General features: G+C 43.4%; 1 protein-coding gene across 1 annotated transcript in view; it reads left to right on the top strand.

Moving 5' to 3' along the window:
- Positions 1-22517, top strand: part of cep290 (centrosomal protein 290) — a 144060-nt gene that overhangs the window by 50017 nt on the left and 71526 nt on the right. The window contains exons 20-24 of the mRNA XM_034085975.1: positions 5453-5602; positions 5688-5803; positions 6631-6733; positions 7847-8077; positions 21198-21371. Coding sequence (XP_033941866.1) covers positions 5453-5602; positions 5688-5803; positions 6631-6733; positions 7847-8077; positions 21198-21371 — 774 coding nt within the window. The remainder of the gene's footprint in view (positions 1-5452; positions 5603-5687; positions 5804-6630; positions 6734-7846; positions 8078-21197; positions 21372-22517) is intronic.

Genomic DNA, 22517 nt, shown 5'->3' with positions numbered 1-22517 from the left:
GCAACCAGGAAATGACATCATTAATGACAAACGGATGAGAATGCTGCAGAGGGTCTGGGTGCCGTGTTGGCGGGACGTTGCGCGGCTCGCTGCTGGAGTGGTGTGAGCTGGATTTACTTCCTGCTTGCTGCGTGGGGTCTGCGAAACAGCGAGACATCGCGAATGGACGCGGGAAGGGGGGGGGGGTGCTGAGGGGGCTGCAGCACCCCCATCTGCGAGGCTCCACTAGCACCCGCACCCCCAAACACGGCGCACCTACAGTGTGACGGCCCGTCTACACTACAGCGTCGAGAGCGTCGAAAGCTCCAAGCAGCTCCAAGCTGCCCATTCACTTTCAATGGGGTGACGTCACGTAGCCGCGCTTTTTCGCCGAACTGAATTGTGGGTAGCCGAGCGAGGCGTCTCAGGCGACCCAGGCGACCAGAAGTTGAACATTGTTCAACTTCTGGTCGCCTGGACGCCGGAGTAGCCAGCGCCAGCCAATCAAATCCCGTTTCCCAAAATCTGACAGCTGAAGCGCCAGCCAATCAAACCGCGTCTAAGCTGGGAGAGATATCCCGCCGTTCATTTCTATATTTTCAAAAAAAGTCGGAGGAGAAACTAACTATCGCCGTAGCGAATCACCCGGTTTTGTATGACCAGACCCTCTTCACCTCCCGGGATACAAACCGGAGGAACCAGGCATGGAGGGAGGTGGCAGAGACAGTGGGGGAAACTGGTAGGTTTTCGCCTGTTTGGGGAGTTTATATATATATATATATATTGCTCGCATAAAATCCCCGGGGGTTTTTGCTTTGTATGTCGGGGGCGGGAGATTCATGTGATTGGTTGTTGGCCGTGTTGCTTGAATAAAATCCCCAAGCTCCAGACACGCCCAGCTCCAAGCTATTTTTGGAGCTGTAGTGTGGACGCTCCGTAAGAGTGCCACAGTTTTGCCGCTGCGAGGCTCCACTAGCACCCCCCCCCTCACAGTTTCGCCGCAGAGAGAGTGTGTGAGGAGCTACACGGGTGGGTCCATGTGGGTATGGGCACGTCACCTGACCACACCCAGGAAGAAAGCAATGGAAAAAGATAAATCTCCAACGAGGTGTTCTGGGGCAGCACAGACAGGTATTTTCTGTGTTAGAGTTGTACTCGCTACAGGGTGCACTTTGAGGGTTTGTGACTGCAGACCGTTTACATAAAAACCTTCATAACACACAAGGGGACGGGTCAGAACCAGAAAAGCATGACATGGGACCTTTAAAGTCAAAGTCTTTGTCCTTACAAAACATGTGTTTTGTCATAACTCAGGAATTTACTCGCTAACCAGGACAATTTCCCACAAATTGATAAAATAATAAAACTCTGTAATAACTAACATCCCTCACATTGTGTAACTGTAAAATCTCAGGACATGAATTGTGTGCATTTCTACTGTATGAAGGATTTCAATTTTGTTAATCCAGGTCACTCTGACCTCAGAAAACACATTTTTGATAAGATTACATTTCCCTTAATATGATAATTCGACACACATGTCTAATAGAATAAAACAATTAACTGATGACATTTTAGAGGGACATTGATATTAGAAGTGATGAGGATGAGGATCAGCACCTCCAAATCTGAGGCCATGGTTCTCAGCAGGAAACCGATGGACTGTCCACTCCAAGTAGGGAATGAGTCCTTACCCCAAGTGAGGGAGTTCAAGTATCTCGGGGTCTTGTTCTCGAGTGAGGGAACAATGGAGCGTGAGATGGGCCGGAGAATCGGAGCAGCGGGAGCGGTACTGCAGTCGCTTTACCGCACCGTTGTGAGGAAAAGGGAGCTGTCTGCTCTCTGTCTACCGGGCCATGTTCGTCCCTACCCTCATCTATGGTCATGAAGGATGGGTCATGACCAAGAGAACGAGATCGCGGATACAAGCGGCCGAGATGGGTTTCCTCCGCCGGGTGGCTGGTGTCTCCCTTAGGGATAAGGTGAGAAGTTCGGTCATCAGGGAGGGACTCGGAGTTGAGCCGCTCCTCCTTCGCGTCGAAAGGAGCCAGTTGAGGTGGTTCGGGCACCTAGTTAGGATGCCACCTGGGCGCCTCCCTAGGGAGGTGTTCCAGGCACGTCCAGCTGGGAAGAGACCAAGGGGTAGACCTAGGACCAGGCGGAGGGATTATATCTCTTCGCTGGCCTGGGAGCGCCTTGGGATCCCCCAGGCAGAGCTGGTTGATGTGGGGAAAGGAAAATGTAGGGCTCTCTGCTGGAACTGCTACCCCCGAGACCCGCCCACGGATAAGCGGGAGAAGATGGATGGATGGATGTTTGTGATTTTAGTGGCGTCTATTTGGCAGAAAACAAAGCAGTATATTCCACTTCTCCAGCCTCACATTCGAACATTAATCATCAGAGTTTGTTCAAAGTCAGGAGGATAATAAACCTTTTTTTATTAAGGCAAACTCACAATATATATAGCTGTGTGTCGTAACTGTTATTTACAATCACCGCAATAAATATATCTATATGACAGTAGTTAACAAGACACGTTTACAAGGTGAGACAGGTTTATGGAGATTTGCGGCGATGCCTGAAATTCTTCATGTGTCTGTAAGTAATTAGCACGACTGGAACATTTCCTCCAACAAAAATTCTCCTCTCCTTTTCAACATGTGTTGCTCGTGCAAGAAAGGAGATAAACAAACGGGGGCGGCGGGTGCTGTAGGCTAAGGAAGGCTAAACCTTCCCAAATATTTGTGTCACTGCATCCTGGTAAAATAAAAATATAATGTATAATGTTTGTGTCTTTGACATTGGCGCTGCTAGCCACCTGTGCCCTGTACTACGAAGCCAGTTCAACAGACCCTGGATATGTTTGAGTAACAAAGAAACAAACGAGATCTCGCTAAGCGGTCCTACGACGCTGGTTATCAACTCGGTAAATCAAGCCAGGGTTTCTCTCCAGCTGAGAGCGCGTTCACGTGAAAGGGGCGGGGTTAGCAACATTTGACCAATCACAAACAGGGACAAGTGTCACACTTCATTAATGAAAAGTAAACTAATATTAGACAAATATGAACTTCAAACATCCATGATTTAAACATATAATCCAGGACACAGCACATAGCTGCACCTGCAAGGAGAATACAGAACAACTGGTTACAAAATAAATAAACTACAAAGTGTTTGAAAGCGTACATTAACAGTTTTATGATATCACTGCCCCGTCTAAGCCACGAGTGGATCTGACTTTAATTACATTTGTCTCGAGTGTTTCGTCAACTTAATGTGTTGCTTAAAATAATACTTCTGCATACAGTCTGTGACACTGTGAGTGTTGCACGGCCAGATACGGCTCGAGAAGCTGACGGTGATGTAATATGAATGATAAGTGCGACACGTCGGCGTCTTCTCTGCATACGGCAGTTTAAACTGTATTTCCTTTATCCTGTAATATGACTTGAGAGATTTAAACTCCGCACACTGAGTTGATCTCTTTTCTATAGACGCCGGAGGCGGGCAGCGTCAGGTAAAAGAAGTTATTTAGCCTTCTCAAACCTGAGCCTCACGCACCGCCTATGTACACAAACATGTGTGTCAACTTTTCAGCTTGTGTTCACATTCAATATTCAAACAATTGAAGGATGGCTCCCTCGGGGGACACACATGCTTCTTGGATTTGTTCTTCAAGAAGACAGCCTTGTTTAGTTTTGAATCATTTCTCTCAAGGCAGATCTCATAACTCATCTCCCAAGTGCTCCACTTCTATTCTGTTACAGCACTTTGTTGTTTATATGTTTCCATTCCTAGACTTTTTTATTACATTGTTTGTTTTGGTGTGCTCTCTATAAATCTGTTTATTTGTTGTATCTGTTTCACATTAGCTTTGTTTGATAGACCCTGGTTCCAGAGTAAACCTGATAAAGATCTTCCTATAATGCCTTTAGTTCCTAAACAGAAAACAGACTCATCCTTATTTATTTATCTTGATCCTGTTCAGAAGTCAACTGAGGAACAATTCGATGGCATTTGTAGTCACACTGAAGTTAAGATTACATTACATTACATTGCATTTAGCTGACGCTTTTATCCAAAGCGACTTACAATAAGTACATTCGACCAGGAAAGACACAAACTTGAAGAAAACAGAATCATAAAGTACATCAGGTTTCATAGAGCCAAACATTTCAAGTGCTACTCAACTGGCTTTAGGTAAGCCAGTCCTTTGTTAGTATATAAGTGCTCTGTTAATAATTCTATCGCTCGAAGTGGAGTCGAAAGAGATGAGTTTTCAGTCTGCGCCGGAAGGTGTGTAAGCTATCTGCTGTCCTGATGTCAATGGGAGCTCATTCCACCATCTTGGAGCCGGGATAGCAAACCCACATGTTTCTGCTGATGGGAACTTGGGTCCCCCTCGCAGCGAGGGTGCAGCGAGCTGTTTGGCTGATGCAGAGCGTAGAGCACGTGCTGGGGTGTACGGTGTAACCATGTCCTGGATGTAGGAAGGGCCAGATCCATTCGCAGCATGGTACGCAAGTACCATTGTCTTGAAGTGGATTCTAGCAGTTACCGGAAGAATGTGGGAGAGTGTGGGAGAATTTAGGAAGGTTGAAGACCAGATGAGCCGCTGCATTCTGGATGAGCTGCCAAGGTCGGATGGCACAACAATTTGACTTTTTTTTCTCAAAATCCAAAAATTCTGACTTTTTCTCAAAATCCTGACTTTTTTTTCTCAAAATCAAAAAATTCTGACTTTTTCTCAAAAATTATAACTTTTTTCAAAATCCTGACTTTTTTTTTCAAAGAATCTAAGAACTCTGACTTTTTCTCAAAATCTCAACAATTTTAATAATCACTCGTCACCGGCTTGAGCTTCAATCTCAGGATCCACGTATCCTCTCCAGAATGGAAGTCATCACACACAGAGCATCAGCTAGTTCCTGAACAGCGTCCTTCACGTGCTGATATCCAAGAGAGGGAGTCACACAGTCACAAGATGGAGGAATAGAAAGCAGTATTCAATGTTTACTTCAGATTAGCTCCACGTCAGAAATGGTTCAAGGTTCTTTATTGTCAAACTAACATAGCTACAGAGTAATTATGTCGTTGAAAATCTTAGGTCACAGGCTTCTCCAACAATGCAACACAATAATACAGATAAGCAGACAATATTAAAACAATATTAAAATATACTATATTAAAAGTAATACAAAAAGAAAAATGATCATGCTTGTCATATGTCTATCTCCATAGAGGCTGAATCCTCATGTTAATCACATAGCTATCATATGCCTAAAACAGTCCTGATGCTCTTAATCATACATCCTGTCATGTACACAGCTACAGTTGGGATACCTTTGTTATCATGTGTAATATTGAGTACATTCAGCAGGGTTAGGGTTAGGGTCAGTATTTTCCCAACAGGGTCCTATATACATATTAGATATATTGCTGAACCTTCATTGTCTTGCTCTGTGCTTGTCAGGTGAGCCGGCTGGAAGGAGAGGTGGAGTTGTTGAGGAGGTCAGGCGGCGAGGGGGCTGACCTCCGACCCCTGACCCTCCCCGAGGCCCTGGGTCCCGGCAGCACCGAGGTCATCAGTCCTCTGAACGAGTACGCTGTTCGACTCCTTCAGGTCAGTGCCACTGTCCTCTGAAGGGGAAAGCTTTAAATCAACAATATGTGTGTTCTATAAATTAAACTTTTATGTGATTAATTAGGAGCTCAAGAACAAGGAGGAAACCCTGGAGAAACTCACAGGAACGCTGGAGGAATACAAGGAGAAGTTTTCCGTCATCAGCCACCAACAGGGACTCCTCTATAAAGAATACCTCAGGTTGGTTAACAGGAAACTTTCTCTCTTGTTTAAAGGGGACCTATCATGCAAAATGCAATATGCACTTTTTGATGTCTTTTATACATAACCATCTGTCCCCGGTGTGTCGGGGAACTCACGCAGCGTCAGAAAATAAAACCCTCTCTTTTCCTCCGTACCCAAATCTCTAAAAACGGGGAACAACGGAGCTGATCCAGATTTGCGTCCGATATGACGTAATATCTGAAATGTGGACCCACGGCCCAATCAGAAACGTTGCTATCAGAAACAATGCCCGACTGTTTTGGACGGTGTTTACATTAGCATGGCTAACACTCAGAGCTAACCTGTACTGGAGAGCATGTGTGTGAAGAAGCAGGAAGTAGAAAGGAACTCACCTTGTGGTATAACCAGCAAGAGAGAAAGCCTTTGAGCTCCAAACTGTTTCAGAGAGAATCCTTGATAATCCATGATATGGCGTTTCATCACGGCAGCATTTAGTTTAGACGGTAGCTGCCGGGTCCCGCATGAGCTCAGACCCCTCCTTTTTAAAGCCTTATACCCCAAATCAGCACTTTTGAAACAGGAAGTGAAACAGAGGGATATGAGTCATGGCTAGAATGGGTGATCTGTTTGGTATTTTGAGCAAAACACTTCACAGACATGTTTCTATTATATATTTTTATATATCTGAGACCTATGCTATTGCCTAAAAATATCTCATGACAGGTCCACTTTAAGTTAGTTTGGACTCCACTATAAAGAGTACTTCAGGTTGGTTAACAGGACACTTTCTATCACTCTCTTTGTAAGTGCAACATCTAATATTCTTTTGTGTTTTTGATCAGTGAAAAGACGGAGTGGCAAAAGGAGAAAGAAACCTTTGCAGAGAGGAAGAACAGGCTGGAGGAGCAGAAGCAGGTGGACGCTGTTAAAATCCAGGAATTCAACGTAAGCCAGACGAGGAAAAGTGACTGCATATTATTGCAAGATGGGCTGCATTTATCTAGCAGACTTTCCCCAAGCGCTTTACATTTGCCTCTCATTAACCCACACAAACACACATATACCCCGATGTTCAAAGATGGGTAATTCTCAGAAGAACTTGCGGTATGGGACTAGATGTTATCTAGATGTTTTATATCCCTGTTGCTGCATGTCAGTCCGACTTCTACCCCTCACTTAATAAATGTAAAACACACCTGAGGGACTACTCACTCTGTCTTGTAGTCTAAAATATGAACGAGTCCCTAGAGAGTGTGTGTGAAGGAGAAAGATTGAGCTTTCAACCGTTGGTGCACATGTTGGGGATAAGATTACACACGTGTCGGTGGTCTTTTAAATGATAACACTGTGTCTGTGCCTCATTGATTTTGATTCATTGTTTCACATTACGCTTTTGAAAAGAAATGAGCCTTTCATCAACAAAAAGTGCTGAATTTTAATTTAAGTATTTCTATTAATAGCGATAAAATCTAATTTAAAATAGGTGTCTTATTATTAATACAATGTCCCACAGATTTTTGAATCATTCGGTCAGATGTTTGAGAAGACTAAAATAGCCGAATAATGAAATGTGTATTAAATAGAAAAAACACTTAACACACATATAATAATACAATGCTGCATTGATTTAGAGTCATTGTTTCACATGACTTGAAAGCTATTGAAAAGAAAGACAGTATTTTTAATAAAGATATGTATATTAAAAACTAATTTAAAAAAAGGTGTGTCCTATGGTCAGAGTAACTATACAATGCTGCGTTTATTTGAGTGATTGGGTCATTTAAAAAATAAAAACAGCTACATTTTAATAGTCAATTTAATTGTTTAATGAATGTCAAATAGATAAAGCAGTGGAATTTGCAGTGTAGTGATGCTTTGACTCCCAGTCTTTGGGTCACATGACATGAAAGACATTTGACTTGAAAAAGGACTGAAATTTCTTATTTTTCCAGTATAGTAATAAAATGCTGCTTTGATGTCAAACTGTAATCCATTATCCTCTTTGCTTCACTGCTGTGTCCCCCCCCCCCCCCCAAAAACCTTCATTTCACCCGTCAGGAGCTGCTCGACACCCTTCAAAAGGACCCAGAGGAAATCAGGAGACAGTTGAGCGAAGCTTTGCGAAGGTCCACGCTGCTGAAGGTTAACGAGAAGAAGCTAACGAGGCGCTACACCACGCTGCTGGAGCAAGAGCAGCACCTTCGCAAGGAGAACGGCAAGATGAAGGACGACAGCAGCAACATGCAGGCCTCCGTCACCCAGAGGATGGGCTACCTGCAGAGATACAAGGTACAGAAAGAAAATGTTTTATCCCACCAGAGTACAAATACTTTGTTACTGTACTTAAGTACATTTTTGTGGTATCGGTACTTTAATCCACTACTTATTTTTCTGATAACTTTTACTTCTTACATTTTTAACAAAAATACCTGAACTTTCTACTTCTTACATGTTGAACTCAAACACCTGTACTTTCTACTTCTTACATGTTGAACACAAATACCTGTACTTTCTACTTCTTATATGTTGAACACAAATACCTGTACTTTCTACTTCTTACATGTTGAACACAAATACCTGTACTTTCTACTTCTTATATGTTGAACACAAATACCTGTACTTTCTACTTCTTACATTTTGAACACAAATACCTGTACTTTCTACTTCTTACATGTTGAACACAAATACCTGTACTTTCTACTTCTCACATGTTGAACTCAAATACCTGTACTTTCTACTTCTCTCATTTTCCAAACAGCTGGTTCCTTTAGTCTGAATGTGTGTTTGGTTTAGGGGTGGGCGATATGACGATATATATCGTCGTGACGATATTAGGTCTCCATGATATGCTTTTTCAGAGATATCGTCCTATCGTGCTATTTTTTTTTTAAATAGCAGGAGGAAAAGAGGCTCTCCGTGCGCGGCGCAGGGGGCTATGACAGCGGACGGAGAGCCTCTTCCCCTCCCGCTCCCCCAGCCTCACCTACTGATTTTAATTTCACCATATATCAAGCCCGATCGATTTCACAATGTCAGCGCACCTCTGCTTTCGTTCAGTCCGAGTTGTTTGACACTCTCCCAAAGTCCCCGCCACCTTTCTTTGCAGCGAGGGAAAATACACTGTTGGCAGTCTGCACACACAGCAATAATGGACGGAGAGTCAGATTCTGATGTAGAAGAATTAGATTTAGTCCCCAAAAAGAACTCTACGTCTGTGGTATGGAAATATTTGGGATATAACACAACAGACACAGAGCAAACAAATGTAATTTGCAAAATGTGCAAAAAAGGAAATTTCAAAGCGACAGATGGCAACACGTCGGGCTTACGAGACCACCTCAAACGCAAGCACCAGAAAGAGCATGCAGAGACTGAGTGCTAAAATGAAAATACAAATGAGGTTTTCACCGCTCGCCTCTTACTTCTCAAACACGCTAGACGAAGGGAAAAAAGACGACAAAAAAACCCGATAATGGGGGCATCGGAGTTTAATTAAAAGATTAAAATGTGTTTCTGTGATTTCTCAGCGTCTCGCAGAAAACAAACATCTCATCATCAAACAGACCTGCTTCCACGTTCCCAGAAAACAAATAAAAAAAGGAATTCTGAACTGGAAAAAAAAAGTGTCCCCCGCGTGCAAGGTCCCCCGCGTGCGAATGCACAATCTACCGCAGCGACTGCACCAAAACAAACTACCATAGGGCAGGCATTTCATAAAGGGGCTCCTGATGAAAAGACTAGCAAACGGTGGAAAGACATAACTGACGCGGTGGCGTTTTATGTTTTTCCCTTCAGTTATGCTAAAGTATTTTATTACACTTCAAGTCTACTCTAAAGTTTACATTTTAATTGTTTGGCACTGACTTTTCCTCATTGATGTTTTATGTTTTACTTAGTTATGTTTTACCTTCCTTTTCATGTTTATTGATGTTCACTGCTCACTTGTTCATTCAGGGTTTCATTTCAGAAATAAAACTAGCTTGAAATGCTATTTTGGTCTGTTACTCCTTTTTGTTTTAGTTTCTGTTACCTTGTAGGTGCTTGTACTGTTAAGTAACTTGAAAAATAACCATAATAACCGACATGAAAAAATATCGTGATATATATCGTCTATCGTGATACTGCCTGAAAATATCGTGATAACATATTTTTCAATATCGCCCACCCCTAGTTTGGTTGCGTGATCATTATTCTTTAGAGTCATTGCGTGCCTATTGATTTGAACACGATCCGTGTATCCATCACTTCCTGGTCTTCTCTAAAGAAGAGGGACCAATGGAAACGTTGTCATGTTGCCGTTGTTCAGCATGGAAACATTCATTAGCTAACAATGACATTATTGTTCTATTAATATAAAGGGAGGTCAGGTACTCTTTAAAACAGCTGCTAGTTATGGGTACTTTAAAAAAAAAAAAAAAGTATTTAACCAGATAAAATGCATTGAGATAAAATCTCATTTACAATGCTGACCTGGCCAAGAAGGCAGCAACGTTACACATAACACAAACATAAAATACAGAGAACACAACTAAGTAAGCAAATACGAAAAGCAGTCAGTACATTGTGCACATTAGGACAGTAAGAAAGGTACTTCTTATTACTGCAAGAGCAGCTGGAGGTAAGGACTTCAGACAACTTCAATTTAAAACAGGCTATAGGGACAAGTGCCCTCAGTTTGAGGCGTGATTGAAGGTCATTCCAAGACCAAGAACCATAATGAAATATTCCAGCCTCAGTCCGTACCGCAAGAACCTGGACCCGTATCCAGGCACTGGATCTGCGATTTTAAGAGTCACAATCTGGAGCAAATATGGCACATATGTACAGTGGAAGCTTTCCTAAAATGGCTTTATACATTAATAAAAACCAATGCTGCATCCTACACATAGTATGTGAGGACCATCCAGTTAGGCTGTACAGTGTGCAATGATGAGTCCTATAGGGTGCATTTCATATATAACGCCGTGCAGCGTGGTCGAGTGGGTCAAGTTGGGCCAAAACAGTGGGACAGGCAAATCTATAGATGGTATCACCGTAGTCCAGCTGGGACAGGAATAAGCCAGAGACCAACCTTTTACGGGAAGAAGTTGAAAAACAATATTTAAGTCTGTAAAGGAAGCCAAGAGTGAATTTCAATTTCTTTGTTAGAACTTTAATGTGATGTTTCAAGTTTAGATTTCTGTCCAACCAAAAGCCCAGATATGTGTAGGTATCGACAAACTCAACAGAGACGCCATCAAGGGTGTCAATGGAGAGGCAAGAGGACGCTGACTTGGGAGCAAAAGGCATTGCTTTGGTTTTCTTACTGTTCAAAAGCAGTTTGGAATCAAGAAGTGCATTCTGCAGCGTGATAAAATCAGATTTTAAATTGGAAACGGCCATATCCAGAGAAGGAGCACATGAGTATACAATAGTGTCATCAGCATACATATGATAGGTAGAGAATTGCATCTGATTACAAATATTGTTTACATATAATAAAAATAGCAACTTCTTTACTTTTACTTGAGTAAAGAAGTTTAGTCAGTACTTCTACTTTCACCAGAGTATTTTTAAACACGAGTATCTGTACTTCTACTTGAGTAAAGGATGTGTGTGCTTTTGCCATCTCTGACCAGATGTAGCAAAACCATTTGTAATATCTTATTTCCAGGGTAGAAAAAGTAAAAGGCGTCCAACAGCTTTCAAAGATTTCAGCAGGAATCATTTGTCATGTCTTGTCTTTGACTCCAAACTAGTGTGAACACATAAAGTATTAAGATATTTGAAGATATTATGGCAAACATGGACCAACATATGAGAATTTCACCCAGTTTGCCCAATACTATAATGTATTTGGCGAGACACAATGGGAGAAAGATTGTTTTTCCATGCACTGGTCAAATATGAGCGATAGGGCTATTATTCTTTCAATATGTCTTCTCCCATACCAGCTAAAAGAAAACACCTGAAACGTTGGTGTCTTATTCTAGTGCACTGTCCATTCTGTTAACATGTAATCTCTTTGCGCCTATACTACTGGCCATACGGTAGTCTAGGTTGCCCTCTTGAGGCTGTGAAACGCATGCGCAGTTAGTCTGTGTCGACTTGGAGCATGAGGTCCACTGTTCGTTAATGGCTCTGTATTGGTGTTATGCACGTTGATTGAATAAACCTAGTTAACAGAAGATAAACGTTGTGTTTATTTGTAGTAGACTAACATTGGTAGCAGAGGATGGTTGGCAGAAGATGGCTACTGCTAACTAGGGATGCCAGCGATTATTCGAATATTCGTTACAGCACGTTACACCCCGCCCCCCTCCCCCTCTCCCTCACACGTGCGACTAAAGATGAACAAAGCGGCAGGTAAAAAGAGTTCTTCCTCGTGGAACTACTTCGAACTTACAAGTCCAAAGGAAGTTAAATGCAAGCTCTGCGAAAAGACGTTGGTCTATCACAGCTCAACCTCAACAATGCGTTCGCATTTGAGTGCGAAGCACGCCAAAGAGGTTACAGAGAAAGACGCAGCACAGCCGGCCATTACCAACTTCACTTCAAGGCCACGTCGTTGTGATGACATGCTTGTTTGTTGTTTGGGGGGGGGGGGGGGTCGGTTGAATAATCGATTATTATTCGCCAGGGCTGCCGAATAATCGATTTTGATCATGGTCAGTTTCTGGCAACCCTACTGCTAACTACAAAGTTCCACCGAAGTTCGACGAATCCCGACCATACGAGTGTTGGAAAAATGAAATCGCCATTTGGAAGCTGGTTACTGAACTTGATAAGAAGAAACAAGCCCTCGCCGTTGTCCTGGAGCTGGAAGGAAGGGCAAAGGACATCGCCATGGAAATACCCGCTTTGGATTTGAACAACAACAATGGTATGGACACACTGCTAGCAAAACTAGATGGCATGTTTCTCAAAGAAGAGAGAGACCGCGCATACGATGCTTACTCTTTTTTTGACTGTATCAAAAAGGAGAGCTCCGTGTCCATGGCGGACTATGTGATTGATTTGAACAGCGATACAACCGAATGAAAAAGTACGACATGACTCTTCCTGACGCCGTGCTAGCTTTTAAACTTTTGGACACGGCTTGTCTAGACGAGAAAAATAGACAAATGGCGCTGACTGCGTGTTCAGATTTAACGTTTGCTGCAATGAAGTCCGCGCTGAAGAGGATCTTTGGGGGGAGAGTGCAAGGCGGCACATCAAACGGAATACACGTTAACGATGAAGCGTTATTCACAGAGCAACGCTCACCAGGAAGATTCAGACGTCCAACAACGCAGCAGTTTGGACAAGTTGGACAACAAAGGCAACCGTCACAGGGTACCAACCCACTGGATAGGTTCGGTAAGAGGTCAAAATGTGCTATATGTCAGAGCACGTTCCATTGGGCTAAAGACTGTCCTCACAAGAGTAGCGAACAAGTAAAGCTAACTGAAGATCGGACAAAGGTAGAGGAATGTGACATTACACTGTTTACTAAAGCCTCACTGTCTGAATCAGAGGTATTCCTAACTGAGTCTTTAGGGACGGCTATCATTGACACTGCATGTACCCGCACAGTGTGTGGAGAAACATGGTTGGACAGCTTCGTCGCTGATCTCAGTCAAAGTCAAGTGAACCAGATCGTGAAAAGTGAAACTCCAAGCTCCAGACCATTCCGTTTTGGAGATGGAAATATAGTGCATTCCTCCAGAATACTGAAACTGCCTGCCAAAATAGGACCGACACAATGTCGAGTGGAAACTGAAGTAGTCAAAGCTGATATCACTGATATCAAAGCTGATATTCACTTCTGAGTAAGACTTCACTGAAAAGGGCAGGAACCATCTTGGACATGGAGAATGAGAGACAAGGACACAGGAATGAATCAAATTGAAATGAAAGATGAGGTCCTTACAGTCACAGAACACAGCCAGAATGAAGATGAGGTCCTTACAGTCACAGAAAATATGACCTCAAATGAGAAACAGAAAGCTCTCCTGAAACTACACAAACAGTTTGGTCACGCCTCCGCAGAAAGACTACAGCGACTCCTCCGCAGTTCGGGAAATAAAGACAAAGATTGTGACACTATTTTACAACAAATAGTACAGGAATGTGACATATGCCAGAGATACAGCAAGACCAAGCCGAAGCCTGCTGTGGGCTTGCCTCTGGCTTCAGAGTACAATGGTGGCAGTGGACCTGCACGAGTTGGAACCAAGTTTATGGTACCTTCACATCATTGACCAATGTACACGTTTCAGCGCTGGAAGCATTGTGAAAACAAAGAACTCCTCTGTGATGGTGAACTCTTTCCTTCATACATGGATCAGCGTCCACGGCCCACCACGGAGACTTTACAGTGACAATGGAGGAGAATTCAACAATGCTGAGTTCCGTGACATGGCAGAGAACTTTAACATTGAGACAAAAACCACGGCAGGATACAGCCCCTGGAGCAATGGGCTACTGGAGAGACACGATCAGACCCTCACCGACATCATTCAGAAGGTCAGACGGGGAAATGGATGTGACTGGCAAACAGCCCTAGACTGGGCTCTCATGGCTAAGAACAGTCTGCTCAATGTGCACGGCTACAGTCCTCATCAACTGGTGTTTGGCCAGAACCCCAACCTTCCTTCTGAACTGGTTGATAAACCACCTGCGCTAGAAGGTACCACGATGAGTGCTAGAGTAGAAGAGCACATTTCAGCCTTGCATGCCTCTAGAAAAGCATTTACTGAAGCAGAGTGCTCAGAAAGGACAAGACGAGCACTACGTAAGCTGCTCAGACCCACAGATGAGAAATATGAGATGGGTGACGAGGTGTATTACAAACGAGCTGAATGCACTGAGTGGAAAGGACCAGGGATAGTTATTGGTCAGGATGGTGTTTTTGTGAGGCATGGTGGTTGCCTAGTGAGAGTGCATCCCTCTAGGCTTTCCAAGGTGAACACAAAGGTTAATGAAGAGCAGATGGTACAAAATGATGCTGACACAGAAGCAGGAAGTGAGCAAGGTATAAACAATGCAACTGGTAGTTTAAAATACAGAGAATGAACAACAATTCGGTGACAGGGAAGCCAATACAAGTGAAGCGATCGATCCTCCACACTTTGAGTAGCGTAACACAAACTGAAATGGCGCATTGGCCTAATGCCCATAATAATCCTGCCCCTTCTGCAGGTGTGAGTTTAAAAACAGGACAGACTGTAACATATATGAACAGAGGTGACAATACTCTACTTAAAGCAAGAGTCTTAGGGAGATCAGGCAAGGCTACGGGGACATATAAAACCTGGTATAACATGCAACATCTAGAGAATGATGGTAGTGATGGGCAAAAGGAATCTCACAGGTTGATAATCTCAACATTGAAACAGAAGACAGAGAAGCTGATGTACTTGTAACCAAAGACATCTCATTTGATGCAGCTAAACAGGAAGAAATAAAGAACTGGCACAATAATAATGTGTTTGAGGAAGTTGAAGATGCAGGGCAGAAAATGCATTTCCACCAGATGGGTTTGTAGTCTTAAGGACACTCCCAAGGGTATAGTGCCTAAAGCCCGACTGGTTGCCAGAGGTTTTGAAGAGCTGAATATTCAAGAGTTACCGAAAGATTCCCTTAGACTTATGTTATCAGTGATATGTCAAAACCAGTGGGAAGTCCATTCTATGGACATCAAATCTGCATTCTTGCAGGGTATGGAGCTATCCAGGGATATTTATATCCGCCCCCCTCTAGAGGCAGGATGTCAACATGTTGTCTGGAAACTAAAGAAATGTGTTTATGGTCTTGCAGATGCATCACTATATTGGTACAACAAAGTGAAGTAAATCATGCTGAGTACTGGTGGTAGAGTGTCACAGGTGGATCCGGCAGTCTTGTACTGGTTGGATGAGCAATGTAAGGTCACTGGGGTGCTTGCGTGTCATGTAGATGATTTTCTTTGGGCAGGCTCCAATGTGATCCCCCAACTGCAGTCTGCATTCAAGGTTGGGCGTGAGGAGCGTGAAAAGTTCTCCTATGTAGGAATGGATTTGGTAACTGTTAACGGTGAAGTTCAGGGACATCAATCAACAAAGTTATATGGAGAACCTGGAGCCTATTCCCATACAGGCAAGTCGGGCCACACAGAGAAATGAACCCCTCAACGAAACTGAGAAAGAGGAGTTACGATCAAAAATAGGACAGATCCTATGGGTTGCTAAACAGACGAGACCTGATGTAATGTTTGATTCATGTTGTTTGGCTTCTAATATAAAAGGGGCAACAGTTCAGTCTGTTCATGATGCTAATAAGATCATCCGTAAGCTAAAGTCTGAAAAGGTGACACTCAGATTTCAACATCTGGGAAACAGTGATGCTTTGAACTTGATAGTTTTCAGTGATGCTTCATTTGGAAACCTCCCAGACGGAGGTTCACAGGGAGGAACTTTCCCCCCTCCGTTGGCATTCAAAGAAAGTCAGACGAGTGGTTCGCAGTACCCTTGCAGGGGAAACTCTTGCCATGTCAGATGGGGTAGACAATGCAATTTTTCTAGCCACACTATTTCCTGAGCTCACTACTGGAAATGCTGGACTGAATGCACCCCCTGTACTCTGTGTGCCTGATAACCACTCTCGGTTCGATGCGCTCAAGTCCACAAAACAAGTCACAGAGAAGAGACTCAGGTTGGAAACCAGTAGCATTAAGGAGCTCATCCAGAGCAAGAGGATCAAGCAGGCTCTTAAAAGCACTCAGTGAAGGACAATGGGATCTGGGTTAAAGTGTCTGTTGAAATGGAACATTGAAAACACCTTTGTTTATGTATTTGTTTCTTAGATGTTTCCCTAATTTATGTTGACTACTCAGGGAATTTAAACATTTTTGTTTTAAGTCACTGTATGATTGTTTTATGATTCGTGCAAGTTATTTTTGTTTTGTTTATTTCTTTAAAAAGATAGAATGAGATTATACTACTATACTATACTACTGGCCATACGGTAGTCTGGGTTGCCCTCTTGAGGCTGTGAAACGCATGCGCAGTTATCTGTGTCGACCTGGAGCCTGAGGTCCACTGTTCGTTAATGGCTCTGTATTGGTGTTATGCACGTTGATGGAATAAACCTAGTTAACAGAAGATAAACGTCGTGTTTATTTGTAGTAACACATTTGATCGGTGGATATCTTTTAAATTCAACATAAGTTAGCATTAGAACATGTGTCTTTTAGATATTTTAACATGTGTCTTCAGAAAACTAAGAACAAATCTTGTCGTAATGGAAGTAATCAATAGATAGGATAAGATAATATGTACTTTATAATCCCAATTTGGGAAATGTTTTTGTTGCAGCAGCATAAAACAAAACAAGGCATTCATTGCACATAATAACACATTCAAAGAGTAGAAATAAAGAATTAAACCAGCATATAGCAATAAGGAAAGAGTCGTGTTAATATACAGTATATTATGACAAAATATATGACTACAGATCTTTAAAGGCTGTTTTCTCACAGTGACATTGTTCTCATGATAGACCACAGCATCTAGACCGGGTGACGATAATACCTATTGACGCAGCAACCACTGTAAGTTATATTCTTGTTTAATTAGACTTCTCTGTTTCATTTATTCTACTCTGTATAATCGTTCTGTAGTTATTGTAGCTAAAACGGCGCTTTTGAGAGATTTTAAATCTCAGATCTGCTCAACTGAACCTGTTACACAGGTCTCAGTGGGCACACAAGCCTGCATTACAATATAGGCAGGGCCACTCTGCTGTCGCCCATCAGCTGTAGAGAGTTAACTAATTAGAGGGGCGTGGCCCCACAGCTGTGAGAACTCAGCAATCAGGCGTCCATTTTAGGTAGCTCTTTCCTGGAGCGTCAGACATCGGAGGTAGTGATGGCAAAATGAAGCTTTGAATGAAGCGTCGAACCACTTGGACAATTGTGTCGGAAATAGGTTCATTTCTCGAAGCTTCAGTTACAGCGACCTCTCCTGGCGAAGTGCAAGGCTGCCGTGGGTTTAACGTATCTTTGCCTTGAAAAATATTCGATGCACACACACACTAAGACTGAATATCATGTTCTATTTGCAATTAATGATTGATAATTGTGTGTATTGGGTTATTGAGAAGAGACTAGAGAGTGCTGGACATGTTTTTGGGCGGAGAGGGCCTTTTATCAGTTATTAAAGTATTAAAGTTGAAAAGCAATGATTAAAAGTTGAACTATCCCGGGCTATGAACCAGCTGCGCGGAGGACATCGCTGCATCCTGGCCGCCGGCTCTATCCACTGGGCTATCTAGTCCTTAGACCATTGAAGTGTTTTTATATTACTCATTTTCTTTTTGTTCACAACTTCTCCACATTTCGAAGTGTTTCCCGAGCCAGAACGCCCTATCTTTCTTCCTGGCTTGCTCTATAATGATACTACAATTCAAATGCAATACCAACAACAACTCAACAGCAACAACGCAAACTACGACAACAACCCACACATTGCGCATTGTTTAGAGCGGTCATAAAGTGTTGAAGCACTCAAATTTCAAACTGTTTCAACCTGTCACCTGTCAGAATCGAGACGAGGCAGTGCATTGAATCGCGTGAATGGACCGTGAACCAGTCAAGTGATTCATTCAGGAAATGAAGCAGTTGCTGGTTCGAACGTCACATGTCACGTGACTTGAAGCAGTTGCTGCTTCGGACGTCACATGTCACGTTATTTGAAGCAAGCTTCGAAGCACTGCTTCTATGGAATAGGAAGTCCAGGGTTGAAGCTCCGTTCGAAGCTTCAGTGTCAAACTGCCATCACTAATTGGAGTCCTGCGGGAGTAAGACTGACAAAGACTTTGGAGTCCTGCGGGAGTCACGAGGGTGGCAAAGAGGAAGCAAATCCTACTCTGATTGAGCTAATTACCGCTGGTGTCTTATTTTCTTTTCTTTAGTTTTCTAGCCCTTCATGCTATAATCATGTGTATTTTCTCCATTCCTGTTCATGTGTCTTCTCGCAATTATCACTGGCCCCGTATATCTCCTAATCGCTATAACCGGCCCGCTCTCGTCTATCCCACGTGCTCCACTGAGATCCAGCATCTAGTTTCAGGCGGCCTGTGGAACTGCCAGTCAGCTGTTCCTAAGGCTGACTTCATCTCTGGCTACGCCTCCCTGCAGACCCTGGATTTCCTTGCTCTCACTGAGACCTGGATTACTCCATTCAACACATCCACCCAGCAGCTCTCTCCACAGCATATTCCTTCTCCCATACACCCAGACCCACTGGCAGAGGAGGTGGCACTGGTCTCCTGCTCTCTCCCAAATGGAGCTTTTCCCTCTTCAAGCTACCTAACTTCACTCCTTCCACCTTTGAATTCCATGCCGTCACAGTGACCCATCCTATACAATTAACCATTGTTGTCCTCTACCGTCCACCAGGCGCCTTGGGGGACTTCTTCTTGGAGGAATTAGATAATCTCCTCTCACACATCCCTGAAACTGGCCCTCCCGCTGTACTTCTCGGAGACTTCAACCTCCAGACGGGGAATATAGACGAACTAACATCTCTGTTAACCGCCTTTGCTTTCTCACTGTCTCCGTCAATGGACCGTGCATTCGACACGGTGAATCATCAGATCCTCCTTCGCACTCTCCAAGAACTTGGAGTTTCAGGCTCTGCACTTTCCCTCCTCACCTCATACCTCAAAGACCGCACCTACAGGGTTACTTGGAGAGGGTCTGAGTCCGACCCTTGTCAATTAACTACAGGGGTCCCTCAGGGCTCTGTTCTTGGTCCTCTCCTCTTCTCCCTGTACACAAACTCGCTCGGATCTGTCATTAGCCCGCATGGTTTTTCATACCACTGCTACGCTGACGACACCCAATTAATTCTGTCCTTTCCCCGCTCAGAGACCCAGGTCGTCGCACGCATCTCTGCTTGTCTAGCTGACATCTCTCAGTGGATGTCCGCTCATCACCTCAAGCTCAACCTTGACAAGACTGAGCTGCTTTTCCTTCTGGGAAAAGATTGTCCCACTCTTGACCTGACTATCAACATCGGCACCTCTGTTGTTCCCCCGACTCAGACTGCAAGGAATCTGGGCGTGATCCTAGATAACAACCTGTCCTTCACTGCAAACATCGCTGCTACAACCCGTTGCTGCAGATACACGCTTTACAGCATCAGGAGGATGCGTCCCCAGCTGACCCAGAAAACAACGCAGGTTCTGGCCCAGGCTCTCGTCATCTCACGCCTAGACTACTGCAACTCCCTCCTGGCTGGTCTACCTGCATGTGCCATCCGACCTCTGCAGCTCATCCAGAATGCAGCGGCTCGTCTGGTCTTCAACCTTCCTAAATGTTCCCACACCACGCCGCTCCTCCGCTCCCTCCACTGGCTTCCGGTAACTGCTAGAATTCACTTCAAGACACTGGTGCTTGCGTACCATGCTGCGAATGGATCTGGCCCTTCCTACATCCAGGACATGGTTAAACCGTACACCCCAGCACGTGCACTACGCTCTGCATCAGCCAAACGGCTCGTTGCACCCTCGCTGCGAGGGGGACCCAAGTTCCCATCAGCAAAAACACGTGGGTTTGCTATCCTGGCTCCAACATGGTGGAATGAGCTCCCCATTGAAATCAGGACCGCAGAAAGCTTACACACCTTCCAGACTGAAAACTCATCTCTTTCGACTCCACCTCGAGCGATAGAATTACTAACAAAGAACTGCTAACAAAGCACTTATATACTAATAAAGGGCTGGCTTATCTATAGCCAGTTGAGTAGCACTTGAAACGATTGGCTCTTTGAAACCTGATGTTCTTATATGATTCTGTTTTCTTCAAGGTTGTGTCTTCCTGGTCGAATGTACTTATTGTAAGTCGCTTTGGATAAAAGCGTCAGCTAAATGCAATGTAATGATTAGCCACTTTAATAATAATAATAATAATACATGATACTTGTTTAGCGCTTTTCTAGAAACTCAAAGACGCTTAGAAGCCAATAGTGTGCAGTACTTGTTCATATATCATTCATTGCCTGATTTATTGAACATTTTCGTCCTAAATCATGGAGTTTTTATGGCAGTTGACAGTATACTGATTTATGTAGTTTTAAAACATAGATATCCCAAATTCCCTCTGTGAAACCCTTTCATCAAATGTTCAGATTTCTGTCCCGAAAATGAATGTGAATGAGAAAATATATAGAAATAGGAAGCCTTATTTGCATATTCAAACATCAAATTTCAGAAAACATGTAATACAACAAGAATTTGTTTTAATGTAAGTAAACAACTGCAGAAGTTTCATGGGGATATCTATTAGTAATGATCATGTATTGATTACCTATACTGTCTCCCTTTAAAATTCCCAACTAAAAGTCATATTATTTATGTTATTAACACCGTACAATCATCTTTAACAGCTCTTCTGTTTTATTTTCAGGAAATGGCTAGTTATAAGATAGCAGCGTTACAAAAGGCCTTGGATGACAGTGTGCTCTCATCAGAGCTGGAGAAGGCCAACAAGCAGTACACAGAGCTAACGGTCAAATACAGAGACGTGCTGCAGAGAGACAGCCGTCTCATTCAGAGAACCAGCAACCTGGAACATTTGCAGGTAATAAAACACTCAAACATTCTCTACACCTCCAGAAATGCACCTTTTTATTGTTAAAGGTCACCTATTGTGCAAAAGCCTCTTCTTCATGTCTCTCTCTTCTACATCAACATGTGTCCCCTCTTCTTCATGTCTCTTCTACATCAACATGTGTCCCCTCTTCTTCATGTCTCTCTCTTCTACATCAACATGTGTCCCCTCTTCTTCATGTCTCTTCTACATCAACATGTGTCCCCTCTTCTTCATGTCTCTTCTACATCAACATGTGTCCCCTCTTCTTCATGTCTCTTCTACATCAACATGTGTCCCCTCTTCTTCATGTCTCTTCTACATCAACATGTGTCCCCTCTTCTTCATGTCTCTTCTACATCAACATGTGTCCCCTCTTCTCCATGTCTCTTCTACATCAACATGTGTCCCCTCTTCTTCATGTCTCTTCTACATCAACATGTGTCCCCTCTTCTCTGTGTCTCCTCTTCTTCATGTCTCTTCTACATCAACATGTGTCCCCTCTTCTTCATGTCTCTTCTACATCAACATGTGTCCCCTCTTCTTCATGTCTCTTCTACATCAACATGTGTCCCCTCTTCTTCATGTCTCCTCTACATCAACATTTGTCCCCTCTTCTTCATGTCTCTTCTACATCAACATGTGTCCCCTCTTCTTCATGTCTCTTCTACATCAACATGTGTCCCCTCTTCTTCATGTCTCTTCTACATCAACATGTGTCCCCTCTGTGGAAAGAGACTCTGAAAGTTTCAGGAACAAAGATTTTCTCTCTTTTTGATCCATTTCTATAAAAACCTGTCTGAAAATGAGCTGATCAGATTTCGGCCACTTTATGATGTCATAACGATGTGTTGTCTTGTGTAACCATTAGCCAATCACCAACAAGGTAACCCCCCCCCCCCCCCTTATCACCTGAATCTCCTCTAGAGCACCATTGAGTTCTTTGTAACCAAATGTCTCTCAGAGGGGCGTGGGGGAGGGGCTCCTTATTTTCATCTAAAGTAACAGACAGAGAATCAGCCCTTTGGAAACAGGGCTGAAACAGAGGGGATTATGGGTAATGCTGCAATGATCTGTTTGGTGTTTGGAGCCAAACACTTCAGAGACATGTTCTGTATATATCTGAGAGCTGTGATA

This window comes from Pseudochaenichthys georgianus, chromosome 6 (assembly GCF_902827115.2).
Source record: "Pseudochaenichthys georgianus chromosome 6, fPseGeo1.2, whole genome shotgun sequence".
NCBI classification, from domain to species: domain Eukaryota; kingdom Metazoa; phylum Chordata; class Actinopteri; order Perciformes; family Channichthyidae; genus Pseudochaenichthys; species Pseudochaenichthys georgianus.
This window is presented reverse-complemented; position numbering and strand designations above follow the sequence as displayed.